The 19,009-nt window shown below is 44.8% G+C and overlaps 1 protein-coding gene across 1 annotated transcript; it reads left to right on the top strand.

Moving 5' to 3' along the window:
- Positions 1-4,527: 4,527 nt before the first annotated feature.
- lrrc17 (leucine rich repeat containing 17) lies at positions 4,528-9,713 on the top strand (the record flags this gene model as incomplete). Its single annotated transcript, XM_030342256.1, is given in 2 exon segments — positions 4,528-4,683; positions 8,589-9,713. Coding segments are annotated over 2 exon segments (632 nt in total), but the record flags the coding sequence as incomplete, so codon positions are not given.
- Positions 9,714-19,009: the final 9,296 nt, after the last annotated feature.

The following is a 19,009-nucleotide window of genomic DNA, read 5'->3' as shown; positions in this document are numbered from 1 at the left end:
TCTCTCTCTCTCTCTCTCTCTCTCTCTCTCTCTCTCTCTCTCTCTCTTTTCTCTCTCTCTCTCTCTCTCTCTCTCTCTCTCTCTCTCTCTCCACTCCCTCCCTCTCTGTCTGTCTTTCGGTCTCTCTCTCTCACTCCCTCCCTCTCTGTCTGTCTTTCGGTCTCTCTCTCTCTCTCTCTCTCTCTCTCTCTCTCTCTCTCTCTCTCTCTCTCTCTCTCTCTCTCTCTCTCTCTCTCTCTTTCTCTCTCTCTCTCTGTCTGATTGTCTCTCAGTCGTTCCTTTCAACCTAATGAGGCATAACGCAGCATAGTTGTCAACATCAGGAAACAGGCGGGCTGTTTGTCTTCAAGAATGGTGTTTTTCGTTTCATTCATTTTTTTTGGCAGATGCCATGATGCTGAAGGGACGGGGGGAGGGAGCTGGGGGGGAGGGCGGGGGAGGGCGGGGGGGAGGGTCCATGATGCAACTGTTCCATGGACATGAAAGATGTCCAGATACAATGCCAGAGGACAGGTTGTGTCCAAGAGTCCCTGTAGTAACTCAGTCATGTATAGAGGGAACCTGGCTTCAAGGTACTGTGAGACCAAACAGAAATGTTTCTGTTACTAATTTGAATAGCGGACACGGTTGTTCTGTGGCTGGGCCTGCCGTTTCACGTGCACAGTGCACGTGAAAGCATGGCTTCACTTGGCTTTGTGCTTTTTTTTTATTAGTGTAAGAAAAAGGAGGGAAAGGTTTGATTGTTTAAAACAGGGTGGAGGGTAGCCAACAGGATGTCGTACCTGGTCCACGACGGTTATCATGCATTGTGAAATATGAATCTTCTAAGAATGTTCTGGATACACTCTTCCAGTCAGGATTTACGAATGCGCCTACCATTAACTTCATGTTAAGAGAAATATAAAAATGCATATCAGTTCAACTCTTCCCATCCATCACATATAGTGGATTTTCCTTAAAATAAGGGGAATGAAAAGAGAATGAAACCAGGTTTTTTTCAAGGGAATTCACCCGGGATGTCCGAGGGATGGATACTGGCTGTGACATAGATTAGCATCAGAGCACCTTAGCAACGCTACATCCTACTCTCGTAAATCGCTTAAAAGCCAGAGGGCCAAAGAGGCGTTCAACACCGACGATCTGCAGAGGAGACAGAGAGAGAGGTCTGAGCACAGATGCTATAACACCAGACATGCTTTGGTGAATCCCTGTGGGTCTCTGCTTCCCACCGTTGGAGTCTGTAACCTGTATCACAGGAAGCTGCGCGCACCAGTGGCGTGCCGCGGCTGTTTTTACCATCACAGAGTTTCTTCCTTCTTCCTGCGCGTGTTCACAGCGAACCAGTTTGGTTACATTTCCTCTGACATCTGTCTTTGACGTCTATGCGTGTGTGCGTGTGTGTGTGCGTGTGTTTGGTGTGTGTGTGTGTGTGTGTGTGCGTGTGTGTGTGTGTGTGTGCGCAAACATAAACTTGAACATGATTAATTGTACAGTGCATATTTGACAGCCAGCTGTAACATAACGTGTGTTAGACGTGTGTGTTTGTGTGTGTAAGCGTTTGTGATTTATCCACCTCACAGTATGATTAATGATCTGAGACTTTGACATAGTTCTATGGCTGTGGCTAAGGCTGCTATGCCATGTTAAATAACGACAAATAAATACATTTAAAATAAATAAATAAATTAGACCTGATTTCCTGACACCACTATGCCTTCTGCTATATGCAACATTTAATGTCGAAATACTTAAGATGATGTTAATATTATGGGTATCACTTTATAATAAGGTGCCATAATAAATAGCAAACTAGTCATTACCTAACCCTTGGTTAATATTTGTTAATTGCTATTAAAATATCTATTTGGCACAAGTTAATAGTTTATTTTCACTGAACACAGTGTGGCTGGTTTGGGTTAGGGTTAGGGTCGTGTGTTAGGCTTGGGTTGGGGTTATGCAAACAACTAATATTTAATTAATGAAGAAAAAACTATCAACTTGTGTCAAATCGATATTTTAGTAACAATTGACAAATATTAACAAAGGGTTAAGTAATGACTAGTTTGCTATTTATTATGGCACCTTATTATAAAATGTAACCATAGTATGTTTCAATTCACTCAGGTAGACATGTCCAAATAATTGCGTTGCAAGGTATGCCATCAGTGTGTGCAGAAGGGGAATTAGTTGGGCTAGCATTTGCTTACCATTAGCATCTTCCACTTACTTGTAGACTAATTGTGCTATCATAATAATACTTTCGGCATCTGGATGGACCTAACCTGTCAGCGACGAATCACAAGTGGTTTAATAATCACTGCACCGAAAACAGTGGCGAATTAATCGTGATCTCGTAGTCAAATGACTCCCATGAACCAACTAGGCTACTGTAACTCTGCAAGTAAATAGAAGTGGCTAACGGAAAAGCCAACGCTAGCCCAGCGAACTCCGCTTCTGAACGCACAGCGGTGACTTCGCAATCAAACTAATCGTCTGAATCTGGTAAACGCCCATTAACTCATATCTCGGTGTATCCCTTTAATATCTGGGTAGACATTCAGCACCCAGGGTCACATGGCTACGTCTGCTCCAAACATTCATCATCATTACGGTCTCAAAGTGCTTCAAATTATACGGCGCCCTCTCAACCAAAGTCTATTTAATGGGAAGGGACCCCCCCCCCCCCCAGCCCAGAGTTGAAGACCTTGAGAGGGAACACAGACGAGGGATCCCTCCTTCCATATGACAAACGTGTAGAACCATCCTCTACATGAAATGGTTCTTTAGTAGCCTTTTTAAAGAACCAGTCAAGAACGATTATTTGTCTGTGTGCAGGGAAGGCTTTAGGTGCTATATGGGCGCACATAGCATGTGTTTAGTCCGAAAGAAACAAAGCAAACCACAAGAGTTTGGATGAAGAAATCAAACCTAAAGGTATTCATCCCGCGAGTCTTCTCACACTGTTTCTGACACGTTAACGATCCAATAATATTTGGCAGTGTGAACCGTTCCATCTGAGACTAAATGAAAACACACCATGGACTGTGGTGATGAAATCATAGCTGCGTCTCATCCAAGATTTTGGGTTCCTTTTCTCCCTCTGTTGGGAGAGGCAGGTGTCCTGAGACGGCCAGCGTTTCTGTCCTCAGATCCCTCGGATTAGGCAGCAGATGTGGGGACACGTGTTTGGATCGCGGGTGGCTTTGTAACCAAGAGGCGCCAACGCTGTTTGACGGGAGACATGGGAAGGACAGGAGACAGTCAATGTGGGAATACATGAACACACCTTTTGGCTCCTGTTGACATATGTCGGTTTGTGTGCATTAGAGAGAGAGAGAGAGAGAGAGAGAGAGAGAGAGAGAGAGAGAGAGAGAGAGAGAGAGAGAGAGAGAGAGAGAGAGAGAGAGAGAGAGAGAGAGAGAGAGAGAGAGAGAATTAAGCATTTATTTTGCTTTTAGTATTGCCTTTAATATTGGCGAGTAAGATACGTAAAGGGTGAGCGGAGGAGAGAGAGAGAGGAAGATCGATATGGAGGGCAAGAGAGACAATGAGAGAGGAACAGAGAACCAGAGAGAGAGAGAGAGAGAGAGAGAGAGAGAGAGGAGAGAGAGGAGAGAGAGGAAGAAAGAGGAAGGAAAAAGACCCATTGTCTCATGTGACAAACATTCTTCTGAATGCTGAACATCTCGCTCAGACCACCAGGGATTTATAAACTGTATATGAAACGCAAGCAACTTCCTTTTCCCCTCCTCGGTGGGGTTCCTGCTCAACAATTGAAACTCATTTAATCAAAAACAAACTCCTCTCCGCTCGTAAAAAATACAGCATCCATCACATTCCGGTTGCCGCAAATTGCCTTGAAAGACGAGGTCATCATTCACTGCGACTTCCAAACATGTGTGTGGCATATGGGTGCCATCAGGACTCACCAAGAGCTCCAGAAAACTGATGAACAGTTAGAATTGGAACAGTTTTTGTACACCAAACTTTCACTGCCACTTACTCTGTTCTTTAACGATTTCAAACGATATCCCCAAATGTACCCACCCCACCTGTTCCGCACACTTTTTTCGCAAAATGTTATTTTTTTTAGAAACAGTTTTTTCTCTCTTTAATCCTTTCTCTTTCGCTGCTCCTTTATTCTGTCCCATTGAGAAATAAATGTGGTCACTTCAAATCTACTTAACAAATGCCATCAATAATATACATTCCCATTTCTCATTCTCTCTCTCTGTGTCCCTCTCTTTCTCTCCCATGCACTGCAAATGCAATTCAAAGGGGTTTATTGGCAGGGAAACTGTACGTTAACAATGCCAAAGCACGAACAAAGAAAAGCGAGACTCGAAAATGACTGTCTCTGTCTCTGTCTCTGTCTCTCTCTCTGTCTCTGTCTCTGTCTCTGTCTCTGTCTCTCTCTGTCTCTGTCTCTCTCTCTCTCTCTCTCTCTCTCTCTCTCTCTCTCTCTCTCTCTCTCTCTCTCTCTCTCTCTCTCTCTCTCTCTCTCTCTCTCTCTCTCGCTCTCTGCAGATATGAAGAGCGTTCCCGCCCATTTACCATCAGATCTCTTCAAACTGGACCTATCAGGGAACCGGATACAGCACCTGACGCCCAGACACTTCCTGTTTGCCAAAGACCTCAAGCACCTCAACCTCAGCAACAATGGCGTCAAGCGCATAGACAAGGGTGAGAACACATGCACACAAATACACATGAATGCACGTGCAAATACACACACATATGAACGCACTCACCTTCACACATACACGCATGCACGCCCACACACACACTTGGGCTCGCAAAGAGGCAGAGGCATGCACACTTACATACACACATGCAAGCATGTGTACACAGGGACATACGCACGCACATAAACACACACAGATGCAGGAACGCTCACATTCACACACACATGCATGCAAAAACATGCACACACACATCTGAGTGTATCATCATCTAGCTGCATGCTCCTACCTATGTGTGTATAGGGATAACCTTTGACCTCTGTGTATATATCACCAAACATGTGTCAGACAGGCTATAAACAGTCCTGCTTAAAGGGGAACTCCTGTGTTTTTTCCACATGGACCTTATTTTCCGATAATTTTGGCTGTGAGGTCCAAAAGGACCATCGTTCTTTAAATAAGGCCAGTATTGAGTGTAGAATGGGCTGCAATTGTAATCCTTTGGGGCAATTGCATCTGTCAATGTACAGGCTCTGAAAGTGCTTGTGTTCTAACAGGATCAGATTATATTAAAGCATTTTGGAAAGCATCCATACAGAGAAATAAAGTCTTGTCTCTCTCACGGAGAAGTTATCACTTGAGTCAGTTTAAGATTGTCTCAGAGCTAAACGTGCGAGTAAGGAGTGCTGATATAAAAAAAAATTAGTTACCAACAACAGTTAGTAAGCGTTTATGAATAAATAGAAGTACAATGCAGGAACAGTGAAACAGACAAAAATGCACTTGCAAACACACACAAACAAACACACAAAAACACACACACACACACACACACACACACACACACACACACACACACACACACACACACACACACACACACACACACACACACACACACACACACACACACACACACACACACACACACACAAACTTATCAGCTGTCATTCATCCTCATCAGCCTTTATTTCAATTTACGTGTCCGATGTCTCCCATGATTCTCGGCATGTCAACGTCGCTACAACCGTGGCTAAACTCACTCAGTTATTTTTTACAACCTCATGGATCCCTCCCCAGACTTCACAGTGACAATAAACGCAAGTTGATCGGAGCTTGGCTTATATTCCTTGCTGTTCTTTTTCTTCCCAAGGCATGTTTGCACTTTTGAGGGGAGAAGCTTATGTATTGAGGTATGAAGGCACACACCCGGCTTCAAGATGTGCTCAAAAGGGATGAAAGCAATTATGAGGAATAGGGGAAGATCCTGAATGAGGAGTCAAGTTGTGAGTCTGCTGTGTGTATAATAATGACATGGAGTTTGCGTGGTTGTGTGTGGTCACAGTGACTCGGGAGATGCAGACGGTAGTAGAAGATAGGGGCTTTTTTCCAACAGAAAGCATCAAAGGAATAAAGATAAGGGAGACGACTATGGAGGGAGAGGGAGGGTGAGAAGAAGGGTTCGAGAGAGGGAGGGAGGGAGGGAGGGAGGGAGTGGGAGGACGGAAAGAGAGGGTGGAAGAGGGAGAGGGAAGGACGGAGACAGAAGATGGGAGGGGAGAAGAAGGGGGGAGGGAAGGACGGACAGAGGATGGGGGAGTAAAAAAGTGAGGGAGAGAGGAGTTTAAGCGGGAGGGATGGAGAGGAAGAGACAAGAAAGGAATTGAAAATATTGTCCTCTCCTCTTTTTTAGTGGCATCGGAGAATAATCAATGACACTTGATGCAATCCTCATTTCTCACGTTATCGCTTTACTCTGAAGAAAAACCTATAAACACAAACACAGCCAGTGTTCTGGTAATTAGAATCACATCACAAACGATTGAGTTTGTCTTGTATTTTATTTCACCCTCTCTCCCTGACTCTCTTTCTTTCTTTCTTTCTTTCTTTCTTTCTTTCTTTCTTTCTTTCTTTCTTTCTTTCTTTCTTTCTTTCTTTCTCTCTCTTTCTCTCTCTCTCTTTCTCTCTCTCTCTCTCTCTCTCTCTCTCTCTCTCTCTCTCTCTCTCTCTCTCTCTCTCTCTCTCTCTCTCTCTCTCTCTCTCTCTCTCTCTCTCTCTCTCTCTCTCTCACTTCCCAAGATCAAAGCTGAGCCCAAGGCTACAGGACAGCGTGAAACAGACCACGCTGTCCAATTATGGAAACTCACACACACACACACACACACACACACACACACACACACACACACACACACACACACACACACACACAGACACACACACACACACACACACACACACACTCACATACATGTTCAGGAAGGAATGTTTTTCTTATTTCCGTGTCCCTTACACATAAGCCTCCAACACACACACACACACACACACACACACACACACACACACACACACACACACACACACACACACACACACACACACACACACACGCGCACACAAACATAAACACAAGCAAACACAAACACACAATTGCATGTACACGCAAACACACACATACTTTCATGCATGCACACACCTACACATGCAAACACACTCACTTGAGGAGGTCTGCAGAATACTAGAGCATCGGTTTATTTTGGTAATGTCGAACCAGATGATGCTAAACACCGTACTCACAGTCAGTGGAGAGTCAGGTTGAATTGGCTGAATCTGTTATCTGAAACAGCTGGAAAACAACTGAGACAGATTACATAGATGGTTAAATAATGTGATCCCTTGGGCTTGGGAAATGGGATCGAAATGGGCTTTGCCTTTAAGGATATGGTGGTTCTGTTATTGATGTGAAACAAAGACAGTGCGCGAAAGAAGTTTGCCAGATTTTCCCATCTGGGTTCAGTGATTCTTTCTCATGCATCTTTCAAAATGTATGAGAAATGTCCACTGTGATACCATCACAATGTCTGCTCTGACTACTTCCTTTCCAAGCATTTCCTTTCCAATTATCATAATTAGACGGCCTTTGCATCGTTACTGCGGTCGCGGCGCAACTTGATAAACATTGGAGGACGTCGATGCATATTCATACTCACGTATCGTATTTGGTTTCTCTTGTGTTGTTTGGATAACCCATCCATGGATCTGACAGGGCAAATCTAATCTGGGGAAGGAAATGTACTATATTGTTATATTCGTCACACTCAAAGTAAGTTAGACTCCATTACAAGACAAATTCAGCAATTCAATTGCAGTCAATTTATACGACCAGCAATAACAAGTCTGTGTGTGTGTGTGTGTGTGTGCGTGTGTGCGTGTGTGCGTGCCTGTGCGCGCGCGCGTGTGTGTGTGTGTGTGTGCACGTGTGCCTGTGTGTGTGTGTAGCTTGAGTGTCTCTGCAGGGTGCTCCAGTTTCCTACAACACATAATTAGGCTGCGGCCGCAGACGTACAGTAAACTGGGACAGACTTCCGCTTGCATGTAACTGCAGATTTATGGGCTATAATTTGAGCGCATTCATCAGAAATTCCAAAGCCATCCGTCAGCTATTAGCTACTATTTTAATGCGCTGTGGGAATATTGATGTTTAAAGTTCACCGTGCCTGCGTCTTTAATAGACTTTTAGATGTCTACCTGACCAATCATCACGTTTCTTCTCCTATTGGCTGGGCAATCGGGAATGCTTCTTAACGAGATGGGAGCCATCGGGGAGATTTTTGGGGAGATTTTGATTCCCCAAAATCGTTCAGAACTCTCCAATCCAACCTACACTATTCAATTAAATTCATTCACTTGTATTTGTATAGCCCTTCATCACAGCTACAGTCTCAAAGGGCTTGACATGCTGTGTATCTATCCCCATCCCCCTGGCCTATAGCCCACCGAGCGGGCGAGAAAAAACTCCCATAATACGCACGTTACACGGCACCTTAAAAACCACCCTTCCCATTTTCCCGTGTCTCATCTCCCACCCTTTCTCTCCTCCTCCCCTCCACCCTTCCCCGACTCCAGCGGCCTTCTCGGGCCTGCTCCACCTGCGCGAGCTGGACCTGTCCAACAACAGCCTGCAGCACTTCCAGTACGGCGTGCTGGAGGACCTCTACTTCCTGCGGCGCCTGTCCCTGGCCGGGAACCCCTGGGTGTGCGACTACAGCGTCCACTACCTGTCCTACTGGCTGAAGCACCACCCGGGGGTCTTCCACACCGGCCTGGTCTGCGCCGAGCCCCAGGAGTTCCGGGGCTGGCGGGTGGAGGACTACGTCAAGACCTACAACGGAGACTGTCCCAAGAACGGCAACGGAGGGACTCTGGGCGGAGGTGGGGGAGAGGGTGGAGGAGGCGGAGCTGGAGGAGGAGGAGGAGGAGGAGGAGGAGGAGGAGGAGGAGGGGAGAACGAGCTGCTGAGGCCGGAGGTGGAAGAGGATCGTCTGCCCAGCCCGCTGAAGAGGAAGAGAAACGGGAAGTTTGAGATCATCCGGCTGAGTTAGGGAGCAGGGTGAGCCCGGAATGGCTAGGAGCCGTCGGAGTGATGCATTGTGGGAAGGTGGAGCCACGACGGAGCCACGCATGGAGTGGTCTGGGTTTTTGTCAGTGGAAGGAGAGGGAAGAGCAACAGGCAAACCGGGGTTGTCGGGATCTGCGGGAAGAGATGGGGTGGAGGAGTTTCTGGACGCGCCTGTAGGAGATCGCTGAGACTGTGTTTTTAGATCTTTTGTTAATCTTATTTACTTTTTTCAGGTAGTCTCTGTCCTTTCGGACAGCATTCAAATCAGGAATCCTTAACGAAAGTGGTTTACAAAGGGATGCTCCCTCCCTGTCTACACAGATCTAAATATATCTGTTGTCTTCGGTCTTCCTGTGCATGGAAAGGACATTTTAACGATAGAAATGATTGGCTGTTTTTGATTATTTTCACAAGAAGACTCTATGAGTCTGTATCAGATCAAATCGCCTGCCTATTTTTCTCATCCAGCAAACTAATTGACTGTTTTTCAGTGATCTTGTAGTTCAGCCTGGATATACTTTTAAAGAGTAGCTTGTAGATGCCTCTGTGTTTTTTTTTTTATTAAAGTAACTAATTATTATTATTTTTTATCTCTGCTGCGAATAAATTTTGGTGCCATTTTTTTGGCTGGAGCTTTGTCTTTGTTTGAAGAACACACACACACACACAGACACAAACACACGCACACACACACACACACACTCATAGTCACAATTAAACATATTCAGACACACACCCTTAGTGACACAAACAGATGTGTACACTCGCAAGCAAACACACACGTGGGTGTGTAAACACACACACACACACACACACACACACACACACACACACACACACACACACACGATTACATGGCCATCAATTAACAAGCAAACATGACAGAAAACAGATGAGTTCTGTCTTACGCACAATCGGATGGAGGCCAGCTGCGTGTGTGTGCGTGCGTGTGTGTGCGTGTGTTTTTGTATGTGATACACGTGTGATACGTTTGTGTGTGTGTGTGTGTGTGTGTGTGTGTGTATGTGTGTGTGTGTGTGTGTACATGTTTGACTGCATATGTGTGTAGTTTTGCATGCAACTGATTTCATAGGGGCATATAGGGCTTGTACATCGCATCGTCACATCGCAATGACCACAACCATTTACAAGCCCTGTATGAAACCAAAAAATTACAAACTCACTCAATCTGTAGGCCTATATTCCTATTTCTGTTACTACGAAGGTCGAAACCATTAGTATTTGGAATGACGTCTAAATATCTGTAGTACACCTCTCTCTAGTGGCCAAAGTATAGAGGTGCAGCAGAGGTGCGTAATTGTCGTTTTAATATCCGTTAACGTTATATATCCTAATCCGAGCATCGTAAAAAGGTCCCCACATTATGCATCAGTCTCAGAGAACAAGAACAAGAACAAAAAGAAGACCAGTGACTGTTGTAGGAAATAAAGAGATGAGTCTTTATTGGTGGAATTGTTATCCAAACAGCCTATAATAATACCTAAAAAAAATCACTGTCCAACATTCGCATAAACACACCAAACTATTTTGACAATTTGGGAGGCATAATGTGGTTATACTCCATAGGTTTTAGTAATCTGGCAAAAAAAACAACTAGGCTCAATGATTGAAGAAACCCCTGTGTCAAGAAATGTTTAGTTTGGGGGTCGGCTATGTGGAAAGAGAACTGACAACCATTTCACATTGTTCATCCCCCCAGCATGGGCCAGCTGACCCTGGGTTCAAGTAAGGTCTCGCTGCAGCCTGTAGGACATGGACATCCAACGTCCAAGTGCTGTCACTTGACGACAAGATGGCGGACGCGGTGAGACTCCTTAGCTGTGTCCCTATTCCTCTACGAATAGCCAAATCTCCTATCCTTTACTTAACCTTTGTGGAAAACGTCATCGGGTCAAGGAGAGATGAAAATGTGCTTCCTTTCTAACATAGGAAAAGGCGCTGTTTAAAATGAATTGGACTCCACCTTTCCTAACCGACGTCATTGCGCGACGCGGAGTATTGCTGACCTCTAGCGTTTCTATGGTGGAACTACAGTTATCCGAAGTTGGTCTACAACAGGGGTTCTCAAAGTTTTGACAGCTGAGGGCCAATTTAGGAACCCAAAATTTGACTGAGGGCCGCCAAAGGAAAAAAATGTAGGCGGGTAACGCTGTCAGCATCCCAGTGTTGAAAAAAAACATTGCACCGTGGACCTCTGGGAGTGAGGTCAAGTGAGGTCCAAATCACAAAACTGAGGTTCATCCTTTCCAAGTAATGTACAGTCGGATTAATAATAACAAATAACCGGATTAAATTGAGAGGAAGAGAGAGTCGACTTATTTCTTTAGATTAATTTATTTTTGTTTAAATTAATATTGATATAATAAAATAAAAAAAGTACTGGCCATGATGGAAAATCATAACAAAATGGGGGACGACTTCACGTGACAAATGAAGAAAGAGGGAACAGAAATTGTTTGCTTTGCAATTTATTTTTATTTTCTTGCCGTGTATATTGTGTGCTTAATAACCATCAATACATGATTTCATTTCGATTCAAATAATATGTTTCTTGGAATTGGTATCCATTATTATCTGACACTTTGCGCTTCCTCGGGATACCGAAGATAGGTGGTAGAGTTCCTCTTGCCATCTCTCTGCCCTCCTCCGTGAAATGAGCAAACTGTCTGCAATGACTGCACAAACACACACACACACAGGCACACACACACACACACACACACACACACACACACACACACACACACACACACACACACACACACACACACACACACACACACACACACGCACACACACAAATATTTTTTGTAGGTCATTGTTACGGTAGTGTTAATATTGGAATTCACAGCCCATCTGCTTCAGAAGAACTATACCCTTCAGATTCTCCAACAAAGTGGAGCACCACCACTTCCTGAGATGTGTTATGTCATGCTGTGGAAGATAACAGTATATCATTCAGAATTAACTTCCAAAGACTGCAATGAGAGTAGACTGTTTGTACTCGACTATATCATCATTTTGCATTAACTTTAGCCACTTCATTTTCATATATTTTCCTTTATATATATTTGTATATATCTAGTATACTATTTGAAATTTGAAATAAGTTGCATGTAATTATAACTATTATTTAAAGTGTCTGCTATCGTGGATAAATACGTTAGCTTAAGGCAGTGGCGTCCCTATGCTGTTTTATTCGGGGATAAAGCCTCGGATGTTATTTAATTAGCCCCGAATATGATCTTTGGAAAAAATAAATAAATAAATTATTCATAAACATTTATAAGTAGCCTAGTCTAGATAGACATAGTCCTTCTGGCAAGAGAATAAACAACAACCTGTTCACCACCTCAAGTGTATTAACCTATCCTATCCCCAGTCAGATCTGTGCACGCGTGTGCGTGTGCGTGTGCGTGTGCGTGTGTGTGTTGTGGCATCCCGCCCCTTAAACCTCGGCCCGGGCGGGGCCGAGGTACGGTGGTAGACGCCGTGTACTGCCGTCACCCACCAGACGGCGACCGAGAGCAGCCCTTTCGCCTCCCCAATCAGCGAGATTGGGGGACACCTGGCCGGTGGCAGAGGAGCCATGTTAAAAGGAGGTCGAGGACAGACAGGAGGACAGCACGGAAGCGACGCGGAGATAGAGGCTCACGGAGACCCTATAGGACTGAATGATTGTGTTCCATGTGAATCATAATTGCCTGTTGTAATATACGACGCAAACGGCTTTAAACCCTGATCCCCGTGTGATTCGTACCTGGAACCCGACCCTCCAAGGACCGGGTTAGCACAGTGTGTGTGTGTGTGTGTGTGTGTGTGTGTGTGTGTGTGTGTGTGTGTGTGTGTGTGTGTGTGTGTGTGTGTGTGTGTGTGTGTGTGTGTGTGTGTGTGTGTGTGGGGGGGGGTAGTTTGTATCTATATTAAGTTAATCTTAGGTGTCTGTCTATTTGGTGTGTTTATCTTTATGGTGTGTATCTATATGGTGTGTAACTATGGTGTGTGCGTATCTATATCGTGTATAGTATACGTGTGTGTGTGTGTGTGTGTGTGTGTGTGGTAGGCGATGACTCCAGTTTAACCAGTGAATGAGTCTCTTTGATGAAAGCTTCCTTCTCACACACACACACACACACACACACACACACACACACACACACACACACACACACACACACACACACACTCACAGTAAGGTGAATTGAATGAAGACTTTTTTTCGTTTTGAAGTTTGAATCTAAATCAGTCAAATCAGACTCATCCCTTTAATTAAAATGAGGGAGGTCATTTAAAATCAAAGACGGAGCTGAAATAGCCTCTTCTTCTTTCTTCTTCTTCTTGGGGTTTTACGGCGGTTGGCATCCACAACTTGGTGCATTACCGCCCTCTTCTTATCCAGTTAATGAATCAAAACAAAAATATCCAAACACTCACTCATTCACACCTTCTTTCTACTCTATCCTATCATATAACCCTGTTTCTCTCAAAAAGCCAAACAATACTTTTATACAATTCCTCTTCATTAATCTTAAAATATTTTCCAAAGTATACTCCTGCATACCCAATTCTCTCAATTGATTTTTCCTACTTTCCCTCTCCATCCCATAACCACTACAGTTCATTAAAACATGTTCCACTGTCTCCTCTACCTGGCACCCCTCACATAATCCAGTGGGGTGTTTTCCTATCAAATTCATTGTTTTATTTAGTGCACTGTGCCCCAAACTTCACCTTATCAAAATTTGTTCATCCTTCCTCTGACCACTATACCTTATATTAACATTAACATTTTTTTTGAATATTACATAAATATCTCCCTTTCTCCTCACTCTCCCATTTGTCTTGCCTGAAATAGCCTCTCACTGTTACCAAGAAGACCACAGGGTGCCGAACCTGCATTGAGTTTTACTAATTAGCTCACCTGCCGCAGCTCGCCTACCAGGTGGTTTTCTTAATTAGTTAATTGGTTGCATCTGGTGCGTTTCACTTAAAAGGGAACCGGACAGTACATTTGTTTGTGTACTGCTTTGAGGTCTGTTGTGACTTATTTAACATCGCTTCCAGTTTCACAGGTTAAAGACTTTTTGAAGTAAAGAGGAGCATCTCAACTGAACCTGATGTGAGTAGAATTGTGTGGCAAAGCACAACTGACGTGACTTGTATGTTGAATATAAATCACTGATGTGTGAAGGAAATCGGGGATTGTGGTGGTTTAACTCATTTGAAATTTGGACCATGAGTAAACTCTTCCTCCCTTCAAAGGTCTATCATGGATATTTAACTGCAGTTCTGTGAGTATCCCAACTTTACCATGAAGCATAACTGCAAACTGTAAGTCATTCATTTCTCATTACTCTTGGGCACATTGATGTATTTTGGCTTCCTGGTGAGTTAACCTGTTACCTGAAGGTTGATCTGCATAGTAAGAATGTTTTATTGGTTCATGGGTTACTTAGGAGTTTGGTTTATGTTGGTTTTAATGATTTGTTAAAATGGTTACAGGCTCCAAGTTATTGTTGTAAGCTGGAGTAATGTGTTGGGTTCTGATATCTTCAGTCTTCTTTCATTCTACTCTCCTGAGCTCTGCATCTGCATCACATGAGTGTCGCTTTACTGATGAAAGTGTGGTCTGATTGAGCAGAGGTGCATACTGGGATACAGAGCTGTCTGAAGTCTACAGGTCTGTAGACACGACCCCTCAGGGGAAACCGAGTGTTTGGGATACTGTCGTGACGTCAGTTACATGGACTGGAAAGTTCTTGAAGATGGAGACAGGGATGCAGAAGGAGAAACACCAGGGGGAGATGAGGGGGCTCCTCATCTCAACGACTAAAACACAACTTCAGTCTGACACAGAGAACCATGGAACACATTCAACAGTCCCCTCCAGGCATCGTGACTCCTCAGGAACAGTTTCATTTCCAAGAAGATCTTATTTGGGGCCATCCCCATATGGATCCTGCTCCTCAAGAGCCAACCCCCTCCACTGGGTGGTCTTCTGAACAGATGACCTCCTTCCTGTCCTCAGGCTGACTAAAGCTGCACCGTTTGCATCTGTGAAGGCCCCTCATTCAGGAAACCACTGGACTACAAAGACATGACTTCAGAGATGTTGAATCAACCTGTGACACACTTTGGAGACGCCAAGCATAATCCAACACCAATGTGGGACGCCACTGAAGAATGTTGTACATAATTCACGTCTCTGGAGACATTGGTTGTTCTGTTATGGGTGCCCTGGCAGGAGAGCTGGGGGGGGGATGATGGAATGTTATTTGGCATTAGGTTTTTACCCTGCATGAATGTTTGGCCTTCTATGGCTCAGTGGTTTGTGTGTTTGGGTTTGACATGAGATGGATGATTTTTGTGCATCGCTAGGGTTCTACTGTGTGTGTGTGTGTCTCCCACTCACACCTGGCATGGGGTTCTACGTGACTGTCCTGGGTTCTATGTGTGTGTGTCCGGCTTGCTTTGACAGTGATAATGTTCATACGGGGGTCTGTGTGATTGGCTTGGGATATTGGAATGGTCAACTAAATCATACCTGATGGACGGCCACACGTTTACTTAAGGGCCTCCAGTGGACATGAAGAGCCCTGAGCGACGCTCCGCAGCGAGATCCAACACGCTGGGCAGGAAGGAGAGTATCCAACTCGAGTGTAAAAGGATGCAAGCGGCGTGTTCAGATCAGTGACTTCAAACTAGGACTACACCAATCAGGATCAATGGAGGATGGACACCAAAAGGAATTGCACAAGGAGAGTCTGACGTGGGAAAGGGACCTAAATGGATATTCAAGATGACCTTCAGACCTGTAATGAGACGGCTCTTCCTACCTGGCTGGATTGATGGAGAGCCCTGTGGATCTTGTCTTGCTCTCAGTTGCACGTCTTCTCAGGCTGAACTGTATTAGTTTCGGACAGGACTAGCTGAACGATTGGTTCCCTTAAATCAGAATCAATCTGGGAACTCCAGCTAGTGCGCTCTTCGAGCTGAAGTTGTGCTCTTCAGCTGAGGAGGTAAGGAAACCTTCACTGGGGCTTCAAAGTGTAAAGAGGAGAATGTTTCAAAGTGTTCCATGGTACTCTGATGAAGACCGTTGTTGTGTTCCACTGGCTGAGAGGAAGAACCCACACATCTTCCTCTGGGCTTTCTCCTGAGAATCCTGGCGCCATCTTGAAGGATATTCCAGCTCATGCAACTGATGTCATGACAGATTCTCAAACACTTGGTTTCTCCTGAGGGGCGTGTCTATGGAACTGAAGACTTCAGACAGCACTGTATTCCAGCATGCATCTCTGCTCACTCAGACCACACCCCCATGAGTAGGATGCAACACTCTAGTGATAGAGATGTAGAGTTTTATAAGTAATGAGGGAGCAGACTAAGGTTATTAGAACACAATGCAATGTCAAGTCTGTAAATCTTTAAACCATGAAGATGGTTGATAGTTCAGGAATTGGGTTTTTTATTATTGGCAGTCCTTTTACTCGGATGCCCACTTCTCACTGGAGCTGTACATGTGTTGGCTGGCTGGCATGATTTGCTGTTGGTGATGAGGCGGTCAGGGTATGTTGCAGGGCTATGGTCGGCTCTCTGTGAGCTCAACGTTTAGATTTGCTCTGTATGGTTTGTACCCTGAATAATCTAGATAATTGTAAAATGTAGACACGGTTTTGTATTGAATGATTCCAGGATTTTAGGTTTAAAGTTGTTGTGGGACGTACATGGTAGTTTGGTTCTTTGTATGGTTTTGAGTGATAACTTGTACACACTGGGTGCATAATAATGTAAAGGTACACTGAATAGTAATGACCAACAGCAAAAAAACAGATCTCCTCAAGGTAAGTCTGTTGGCTGTGTTTTAATGAAGACCATCGCTGGACTTCAGGATCTTCCTCCGTTCAGCTCAAGGTGAGGCGCTGGTTCTGTTTTTTCTTTGGTTGGTTCCGGCCGGAATGTTTGGATTCCAGTCGGACGGTTTGTGCTTCCCGCCGTGGAAGGTTCTGAGTGCGGTCACTTTATTTAGTCCCAATGGTTAGCATAGAACATTGTAGTCTTGACAACCATGAGAAACCACCTGGCAGTTAGTTGGACGGGAGTCCCCTGAGGGAATCTGGCGGATCGTTCTTGATTGTATTTGCGTAACCTCGAGCCGTTGCCAACGGAAACTATTTTGGTTTTACTAACTATTGTCGGTTTCCATTGGGAATTGTTGCCCCTATCTTAAACAACTTAAGTTTGATATTAATTACATACTGACGCGTACGTCGTACAATATGTTGAATTTCCGATGGTTGCGCCGTACTTTTAACCACGATGACGTTGCGGGACTCTCACTGCGTACAAAACAGCGTTCTACTTGCGGGCCCATTTTTGACATCGGGGAAGGCTGAAAATCATTTCAAGGTGGAAGATAATTTGACATTTCTTCAACGGAACCCAGCACCTGAATATGGCTGAGTATATTTGCTTTAATATCGATACTGCTTAGTGTTCTTTGTTACTTCAGCTTTTGTACGTTCTAAATATCTGCTGTCATTAATTGCCACAGAAGTTAAACCCTACCCAATGGAATGACGTTAAACAACGACTTTGGTGCAGAGTTACCGACTGGATAATATCAAAGCTAAAATAATGGCCGTAATTCCCACATGTTACAGTAGACGGGTAGTTTGTCCCAAGGTGTCTGCCTCCTCGCCCAGAGCCAGACCTCCGCCTCCTCGCCCAGAGCCAGACCTCCGCCTCCTCGCCCAGAGCCAGACCTCCGCCTCCTCGCCCAGAGCCAGACCTCCACCTCCTCACCCAGAGCCAGACCTCCACCTCCTGTGGGAAGTCCTCCAGAACAGGTCAGTGCTCTGTGTGAGTTGAGTCTTCTTGGGTCAGTTTCAATGCATGGCCTGTACCACTTCTTTAAACTTGTGGACTGCTCTGTCTTCATTCCCAAAAGCGGGATGCTCATGTCTGGTCTCAAGTCTTTTCTAGCCTTGAGTTATAAAATAATAGTTCAATTAATTGTGTAACTCGGTTTCGGATGAGTCAATTAAGTTTATTGTTGGGCAAATGCTGATATAATCCTGCTGCTGAGAGGCTGGGGACCGGAGGCTTGTGGTGCCAGGGTGGACCGGAGACTGAGGCTGGAGACCAGGGGCCTGCAGCACCGGACCAGAGGGTAACCATCACCAAGCTCTTCTGAAACACTAAAATCCACGGTAGTTTAGGTCTGGTTTTGATCATATTATGACTTTAAATCTGTGCCAAGCTGTGATTTGAATTCATTCATACGGGGGTTATGCAGGAGTCATATGAGCCATTAATGTTACTAGTGCTGCTACGACCGTAGTGGATGAATTGCTGAACGTGACAATCTGCAGACGTTGTCTAATTTAAGCGTTAAAATTTGTCTTCCACTTTACAAGTGAACCTCAGCTGCAGGAGGTGGGCTGTGTTGCGTCCCCAGGTGATTTACTGCTGAAACCAACTGTGTTTGTAACCAGACCAGGAATCCATGGCTGAAGGAGCTGATGGAGGAGCGGTACTGAAGGAGCTGATGGAGTAGTCGTGCTGAAGGCCCTGCCTTGTGGAGGAGCTGGTGGAGGCCCTGCCTGATGAAGGACGTCTGTCGTGGGGTAGATGGAGCTTGACTCTGAAGTGATCAACACACTCACTGCCACTTCTCGTAGAATACTGCTACCACAAACTACCGGCGTTTGTACCATATATACCAGACGACTACATCTGTTTTACCACATGTTGAAGCAAGACTTCCGCTGTTTGTTCCAGACCAGGACTCTGTCTGAGGAGAGCTGATGGAGGAGCTGAGACGCTGGAGGACGACTAGGAATCGGCCAACAAGGATTCCTCGTAAGTTTGTATTTACTTACATGGTTGACTTAAAGGGCATAAT

Source organism: Gadus morhua, chromosome 19 (genome assembly GCF_902167405.1).
Source record: "Gadus morhua chromosome 19, gadMor3.0, whole genome shotgun sequence".
Classification (NCBI taxonomy): domain Eukaryota; kingdom Metazoa; phylum Chordata; class Actinopteri; order Gadiformes; family Gadidae; genus Gadus; species Gadus morhua.
The sequence above is the reverse complement of the archived record's forward strand: the minus strand, read 5'-3'. Positions and strand labels throughout refer to the sequence as shown.